Consider the following 8,874-nt stretch of genomic DNA (forward strand, 5'->3'; position numbering starts at 1 on the left):
CCTCCTGGTACATGTCTTTCATCTAAGAAACGATTATAATTAACACATGTACCTAATAGACTTTATAATTGGATTTCACAAACTATCAAATCAAATGTAATCATCATATGAACGATACTATATATTCTAGGAGCAACAATGGAAACTAATAATCGAAAAATTACAACCCACTATACAAAACGAATCAGTGAGACACCATACCTTGGTCTACGAAGTATTCCAACTTGAATCTTTGAATAGAGCAACTTTGAAGAAGTTTTGAATTGAGGGGAAATGAGCTCTTCTCGGCCAGCAGCGCGACCGTTTTATAGGCCTCCCTAGCTCGACGCCAAGATCTGTGGCACCGAGGTAGGAGGCCACGTCGGCGCCGCGTCGATGCCATGCCAGCCCTAGCCGCCGGGAGCTACCTACGCCACGTTAGAGCTCGGCGCCATAGGCTATGGTGCCTAGTATCGGGTCCAAAATGGGAAATAAGTCTTTCAGGGGTCTAAGTGTAAATTTTTGTCACAAAAATGGCTAAAAACAAAAAAATTTGGTATCCTGGCTGGTTGATTTCCTACGAGTTATCCATATCTTCAACTATTTGTCATGGAAGCAGTGCCATGGGCTATCAAGACCGTTGGCCCAAGTTACAGCCCAAGCACAAGGCCAATAGGTTTAATGAGTACTGTGTGACAAGCAGTGGCACTAAAGATGGCATCGGGACCCGTTACCTAGGGTAATTACTCCATTAGGGACGGGTTTGGTCGTAGTTTTATACCCACATGTCTCATAATAGGAGAAAAAGAGGACCGAATGGGTAAACGGGTACAAGTACGTACTCATTAAACCCGTACCTGTGTACCTATGAGTATGAAATACCTAGAATATAGCCAACAATTCTCTAAAATTTTACCCTAGCTCAATGATTTGTCTTGGGCTCGTAACTCTTGAGAGAACCGACCAAAACAGTAGCATTTTCAAAGCTCTAAGCTTCGGTGATGCTACTCTTCGCTAATGCGCAATCCAAGCGACCAAGACACATGCAGGCATGTGTCATGCTCGCCCTTGGAAGATGGAAGGCTAGATGTTGCCTCTCAATGCTCACCATTATACATAAAATAAGTGCATGGAAGGAGGACCTTCGAACTACCGGGGACCATGGTTAGCAGGAGGGTAAGAGGAACCATCTACCCTGGAAAGCACCCGCCCCCAGATAAACCTCGAGGCACCGAGCTTGGTGTTGGGCGAAGAGGAGCTAGAGAGGGGGGCCGGGCAAACCGATGGGAAGCCACTCGAGTGGATTCCTCGCCTGACCCGAGAATGACCCACCATAAATGGCTGGCCTCATTAACTGCGCCTGGCATCAAGCCACAGTAAAGAACCGGTCCACCTCCCACTCATGATCTGTGAGCCCCTCGGCCAGCGGCGCACTCATGATTTATGAGCCCCTTGGCCTGTGGCGCACTCATGACCAATTGAGACTAGGCCTAAGTGCGCAAGCCATCTATAGGGCCCACAACATGAAGAGCCACACTGAGACCCAGGCTACGAAGGCTAGGGGTAAGCATGGTGCAGAGGCAGTAATGATGTCACTAGGGCTCCACGTCGCCCATGCCGTCTATCATAATGAGCATGAGGAGAGACAACCATGTGACCAAGGCGCATACGGAAAATGCAGCTTCACCAGTGCCGACCCCCATCTTGGCCTATAAAAATAGGAGGTTGGTCACGAACGAAGGGCTTGAGTTTCAGAACTATAGACCAACAATCAATAGAAGACGACCACACACGCTCGACGAGACATGAAGACCTAGAAAATAGAGCCAAGGCTCAGTGGAGGAATCCAGTCCCGTAGTCTTTAGGTCCACCCACACATAAAAGACTTGGGAGCTCTTATTCCCTCTCTTGTTTGCTTGTAAACCACTTGTAACCCCTACTATGAGCATCGAGAAACAAAGGTGTCGGTTGTCACACCCGGATTTAAGGGATAAAGCCGGGTGCATCACATTTGTGCGCGAAAGAAGAACATCACATATAATGACAAAGTGTATAGAGATAAATGTCACAAATATCATAATGTCATTATTACAAAGCGGAAGTCTTACAAAAATAAATGATAATAAAAAACAAACTAAGTATTATTCCTTGGCGCCACAAAGCTGACTGGGAGACACCACCTAGATGAGCTCGTACTCCTCATTGTAAGGCTCCTCCTGGACCACCTGTTCTTCTTCTATGGGGGGTTATATATCGCAAGGGTGAGCTCACAAAAGATCATAGCTCAACAAGTTGTGGGGAATAACGTGCATGAACTCACCAAAGGTGGGAGTTTATGTGAAGTGTAAGGCTGATAAAAAAATAAGGGTTAAAGCTGAGTATTGCTTTTAATAAGTTGGTTAAATTTTATTAGCAGTTACTAAATGTAAGTAGATACCAAACCAGAGTAATAATAGATCAAAATGAATAATAAATCCCAATGCGATGCAAATGACAAATTAAATTTAATTCCATAAATTAATCATGCAAGAGTCTTGAGCTGCTCATGACCGCGAGCACGGCTAGTATACCAGTTTTACACTCTATAGAGGTTGTACCCTGTACCCACAAGTCATGTATCCCATCTAGCCTGGGTTTGCAAGGCCCTTAGACACTGCCGAGGTGAATGGCCAGGGATCCACTACGAGGCCTTTACAAAGTTGCACTAGCTTCAGAAACCCCGCTACAGTTTCTAGGAAGAGCAATACAGGAATCCCCGTCTGACTGCCTTCGCAGCAAAATCAACCCGAGAGCGTCCCTACACGCTTACTCCCCTACTGCCCTTGCCCCTTTCGGGTAAGGTAGTCCTCCACTAGCTTTCCTAGTTCGTCAGCCAAGGGCGTCTCATTCCACCCTTGTGGTGCCACGTGTTTCTCAAGTTAAGCTCGATGTTCCAATTAACATAGTGGTCTTATCATGAACAGAAATAGAACAATAATAAAGAATTATCATGTGTAATAGTTGTCTCAACACCCAAAACCATATATAGCAATAGCAAAGATTACCCAAGAATTCAGGGGTAAACAAGGTGTAAAGATAACCAGACTAGGGTGGCCTATTGGGTCCCATCAAAATTAAGCCTATGCATGATAAAATGATTATAGAGAACATTATTGGGTAAATAAAAGTGGTCAAGGGCACAACTTGCCTTCAATGAGCTCCTGCTCAGCAACTTCTACCTGCTGAATACCAGAATCCTCGGCCACTAGATCCTCTACTTGGCACAATACAAACCAACATGGTACAGGGAGAAATTAACATCACACCAAACACGAATATAGAATACATAATAATAATCTACGCATCGAAACAAGATAGTAGGAATAAGAATCACTAAATTTGGAGTTACGAATTTTAAGTTATGATTTTCTGAAGTATTTATGTGTTTGCTACACAATTTTCAAAGTGATTAATTTTAATATGGGTGTCATGCTAAAACAGAGATACTAGGTGGTAAACAATATTAATACCAAATTATAGAAACTGGAATGGGCTAACAACGAATTAAAATGAATTTACTATGATTTAAATGAGTTTCTAGGATTATTTTAATACCAAAATTACTTTTTATATGGATTTCCTTCTGTTTTTCTGTTCACTGTACGGTGCACATGATTAGACGAGAGTCCAGGGCTTCCACGAAAAACGTCCTAAGACTCAGTGAAAGTTCCCTATGCCCGGGAACAGGATCTGGATGTCGCCTAGAGGGGGGTGAATAGGCAAGTAATAATTATCACTGTAAAAACTGGAAATTCTTACTCTACTCGAAGGCTGGATCGCAGTGGAATGAAAGACCCTTTGAGTAGGTTGCAGCAGAATTGAAGTTCATGTCTTAAAATACCCTGCACTTCGAAGATAGCTTGTACCACATATAAGTATTGAAGTGCAAGTACAAAAAGCAAATAAGACAGAGAAACAACACACAACACAGAGCAGAGCACACAGACACAGGGATTTATCCCGAGGTTCGGCCAAGCCTGAAATGCTTGCCTAGTCCTTGTTGGAGTTAGCCACACCTTGGCTTGGAGTCTATTTTAACTCCTTCCTCCGTTTGCTCAGATCTGTCAATGCGACAGATAGAGCCTTCCACTATGTTGATATCAGTTACAACGATGCCGTGGCTGCTTACAATCTTCTCGACAGCACTCTGGCAGAGTAACAATGTGCTCAAGATTTTGCTCTAGCTCTCGACAGCACTTCCCCTCTCTCTAAAGGCTTATAACTTCGCCTCTACACAAACTAGAGAGATACACAAGAGAGGGAGAGAAAGAATTGATCCAAATGATGTATGGACTTGTTGGCTGCTCTTGTGTACTTGTTGGAGGCGCTTAGGGGTCCCTTTTATAGTCCCAAAGGGCCTACACTACACCAAAATCATACCCTTCCTACGGTTTTTTAACTTCCTACAGCTTTTATAACAAACCATAGGAAATAAATAACTTCCGAGAGGCAACTGGTACCTCTAAGAAATAAACATGACTTCCTACGGTTTTTTATAAAAGTTGTCGGAAGTTAAAAAACCGTAGGAAGTTAACTTCCTACGACTGGCTAACTTCCAACGGAAGTTAGGTTTCATCCGTTCACAAGCCAATCGAATAGCTAACTTCCTACGACTGGCTCTAGGAAGTTAGCTGCCCAGTTAACTTCCTACGACCTCCTCTACAGGGGCGATTCCAGGGAGGGGCAGAGGGGGGCAACGTCCCCCCTAATCCTCTCCAAATTCCATAGGAGCTACTACTTTTTTAGCTAATCACCATGTAAATAATATAAAATACCTCTTAATAGCCCCCCTCAATCTGATTTACCCCCCTCAAACTCAAATTCTGGCTTCGCCCCTGCTCCTCTAGGAAGTTAGGTTTGAGCTGTTGACCAGTCAAACGAAAACCTAACTTCCTACGGCCTCCTCTAGGAAGCTAACTTCCTACGACCTCCTCTAGGAAGTTAGGTTTCAGCTGTTGACCAGTCATACGAAAATCTAACTTCCTACGGCCGGCTGTAGGAAGTTACTTAACTTCCTAGAGGCCAAGTACAAACTCTAGGAAGTTACCTAACTTCCTACGGCTTTACTCTAGGAAGTTATGTTTTTTAATTTTTACCTCCCTCAACCTTATCTCTTCTCCCTCTTCTCTCACCTTTCACAAAATCTCTGTCTCACGCTCGACCGGCCGCCGCGTGCCCTTCTCTCCCACGCACGGCCGGCTCCGCCCCCGGCCCCGCCGCACCCAACAGCGCTACCCCCAGCCCCGCCGCCCCCGGCGCGCCCCGCCCCGGCTGCCTCTCCCGTTCCTCCATTTAGTGCGGGCCAGCATGGGGGCTCCATGTTTGACGCTGGCTCAAGAGCTAGGTAAAAAATAAGCGATTTATCCCTTAATGTTGTCTTGATTGGTAGAGATATACAAATCTCACCCCCGGTCTTCCATCCTTGCCGATCACTAAGGGCCTGACCTCCTCCATGGCTCACCGGTTTTGTGCCCGCATGAGACCCTCCATAGTCTAGCCTGGGTGGCGCCCAAAGGTGAGACTCAGTTCTTTGCTAGGCAAATTGCTCTTACATGGGTCTCTTTCATATGCCTTAGACCTATTAGCAAGTAGTATAATTCAACAGAAAAGTGTAGCCCTTATTATTTCTGAATTCTTGTTGGCTGATTCAGTTCCTGGAATTTGCCACTTTGAGTGGTTCAGTGCCTAAACATGGGCTGGAGCATCCACGTGATCCCCATCCCTGTTCGTGTGACCTGTTCTTGTGCCATACAATGTGGACAGGAGCAAACCAGAGGTGTGCGCATTGGTGTTATGTGGTTTGACCCCACCTGTAGATTATGCACCTATGGTGGATTCTCTTTTGCGTCATCGCCTTCCTGCATCTTATGCATTTTTTGCATCAATGTCCATCAAGTCCTGGTCTTTCCCTTCAATATGTAATGTAACCTCGAGGAAATTTTTAAATATACTGGAGCTGCTTTAGAAAGATCGCCTCCGCGATTTATAATTTGTTCGCAGCCAGTCACGTGGGATGGTTCCCTTGACGTCTCTGTCGCGTCATGGTCGACAGGAATGTCTGTGATGGGAAATAATGTGTCTAGGTATCCCAGCTTTGCTCAAGCTTTTGATCGGTTTGGAGAATTAGGAAGGATGGGGCATCATCGACCAAATCGTGACCTTTCGATCACAAGGAAAAATTGCACATGCCTAGGGCTCCGTTTTTTCCCTAGAGATTGAGGTTGAAGACATACCGATGTGCTAACATTAGATGTCTGCTGTCAAGCTGCTTGAACCGTCCCATCTACTGTTTAGCCTGACTTTGGAGAGTGAATGCGCAATATTAATCACCTCCTCTTGTTCTTCTAGATCAAGCGGGAGATTTCGACTATGAAGCTGATCAAACATCCCAATGTGGTCCAACTGCATGAGGTATGCTATTTTTTTGTCAGACGTGATGATGCAAGTTTCGTTATTACCTTTTGATGATCCCACTGTTATGCGTGCATTTGATAGGTTATGGCGAGCAGAACGAAGATATACATGGTTCTTGAATTTGTTGATGGAGGCGAGCTATTCGATAAGATCGTAAGGCTCTCAAAACTTTCAGTGGCTCGTTGTTGTTACTCTTTTACTCTGTGGGCATTACTTTTAACATGCTGTGGTTTTAGTTCTCAGACCTTGGAATGTATATAGATAGTTACAGCCATATTATTTAGGTGTTAGGTTCATATGAATGCTTGCAATTAGGCAGCTCGTCCATCACATGGTCTTAATAATTTATCAGGTCAATTCTGGAAGGAGAGGATGAAGCTAGGATATATTTTCGTCAACTTATAAATGCAGTTGATTATTGCCATAACCGAGGAGTGTACCATAGAGACCTGAAGGTTTGTCCAAATATCCTGCTCTCTTTCTCATGTGTTAGTTCCTAACTATGTATGCTGGTGCTGTGTAACTCATGTCATAAATGCCTTTTGCAGTCAGAGAATTTGCTTCTGGATTCAAATGGAGCTCTTAAAGTTTCAGACTTCGGCCTATGTGCATTTGCACCACAAACAAATGTATGATCTCTAGTCAGTAGCTAGAAAAACATGTACTATCTAGGCACTCCATGTCACGCATGTGACCCGGTCCCGGATTCATGACCCATAGTCATACGAGTGTACCCTCTTTCTAACTATCCAAGCACTCCATGTCATGTATGTTGTACCCAGAATGCACGATCCATAGTCATATGAGTTAGAACAACTCACATGTAACTGGATGATGAGATGTGTCTTATTATGACTATAGATGAGACTTTTGTGATGTAATTGATGAGATTATGGATTTAAATATTGTTATGTGATTGTGTGTGAGATGTTTTATGTGAAAATATGTTGTGCTATATAGCTTTTGATATATTTGTTATGTTGTGGAATGTGGTGTAAAATAAAAATAAACAACATTTGTAATGCTGGTCAAATTAACTTCCTAGCGGCATATTGGTTTGTAGGAAGTGAGCCAGCTAACTTCCTAGGGGTTGCAGTCAGCCGTAGGAAGTTAGCCAGCTAACTTCCTAGGGCTACAGTCAGCCGTAGGAAGTTAGTCAGCTAACAGCGTGAAGCTACTAACTTCCGAGAACCTACTAACTTCCGAGAGGCTTCTTTGGCTGTAGGAAGTTAGCTAACTTCCTAGAGGGCTCTAGGAAGTTAAGCTAACTTCCGACAAAAAAAATTCCGAGAGCCAAACTTCCGACGGGATGGCTTAACTTCTAAGAGTTTAGCTAACTTCCTAGAGTTTAGGTCTAAATTCCTAGGGTTTAGGCTCTAGGAAGTTCACTATTTTGGTGTAGTGCTAGGAGCCGTTGGAGCTTCATTTGGAAGCTCCCAGCCTTCCCTGGTTGCGGGTGCACCGGACTGTCCGGTGCGCCACCGGACAGTGAACAGTAACGAATCTGATTGACAGTTTCCTTCTCTAAAGAGATAGCCGTTAGTGCACCGTACATGGGACTATTCATTGTCCTGTGCAACGTACATGTTACTATTCACTGGCCTGTGCATCGGACATAGTAACTATTCACTGCCCTGTGCACCGGACAGAGTAACTATTCACTGTCCTGGGCACCGAACACGTTACTATTCACTGTCATGTGCACTGGACATTTTACTATTCACTATCATGTGCACCGGACAGTTACTATTCACTGTCCTGTGCACCAGCCAACAACACACTAAGTGATTTTTCCTCCATTCTTTCTCCATTTGACTTCAACTTTTCGGAGGATTTTTGAGTGTTCATCCTCCATAAAGTCTGGACCTCTACCTTCAGCCTTCAGATCTTTGATTTCTTGAATTTTAGCATCACCGATCTGACCCTTTCATATTTCCTGCTCCAAGGTAGGTTCTACTTCAATAGTGATTCCTTCAGTGTGTGCAACTATTCCCAGGTTGAGTCTTCTAAAATCTTCAACTAGCTCATCGGGTAACTAGGCTACAATAGCTGCGTGGACATGCTCCTTTCGACTCAAGGCATCCGCAACCAGATTCGCGTTGCCTGGATGATAGTGAATTTCCAAGTCATAGTCTTTGATGAGCTCCAACCAACGGCGTTGCCTAAGGTTGAGATCTTTCTGAGTGAAGATGTACTTTAAGCTCTTATGATTAGTGTAGACTTGGCATTTGGTCCCCATAATGTAATGCCAACAAATCTTGAGAGCATGCACTACGACTGCCAGTTCTAAGTCATGAGTGGGGTAGTTCAACTCATGTTTCCGCAACTGGTGAGACGCGTAGGCGATAACATGTCCTTCTTGCATAAGAACACATCCCAAGCCCTGGCGGCACGCATCACAATATATATCAAATCCCTTTTGCTAATCCAACATAATCAACA

At 44.2% G+C, this 8,874-nt stretch overlaps 1 protein-coding gene across 1 annotated transcript; it reads left to right on the forward strand.

Annotated features, from left to right (window-relative positions):
• The first annotated feature begins 5,328 nt into the window (after nucleotides 1-5,328).
• On the forward strand, nucleotides 5,329-7,101 carry LOC109943156 (CBL-interacting protein kinase 9). The gene is made up of 5 exons (XM_020546024.2): nucleotides 5,329-5,533; nucleotides 6,367-6,429; nucleotides 6,514-6,585; nucleotides 6,785-6,887; nucleotides 6,981-7,101. Exons 2-5 carry the CDS (start codon nucleotides 6,410-6,412, stop codon nucleotides 7,065-7,067), a joined length of 282 nt encoding a protein of 93 aa, XP_020401613.1. The 5' UTR covers nucleotides 5,329-5,533; nucleotides 6,367-6,409; the 3' UTR covers nucleotides 7,068-7,101.
• The last annotated feature ends 1,773 nt before the right edge of the window (nucleotides 7,102-8,874 follow it).

This window comes from Zea mays, chromosome 10, assembly GCF_902167145.1.
Source record: "Zea mays cultivar B73 chromosome 10, Zm-B73-REFERENCE-NAM-5.0, whole genome shotgun sequence".
Classification (NCBI taxonomy): Eukaryota; Viridiplantae; Streptophyta; class Magnoliopsida; order Poales; family Poaceae; genus Zea; species Zea mays.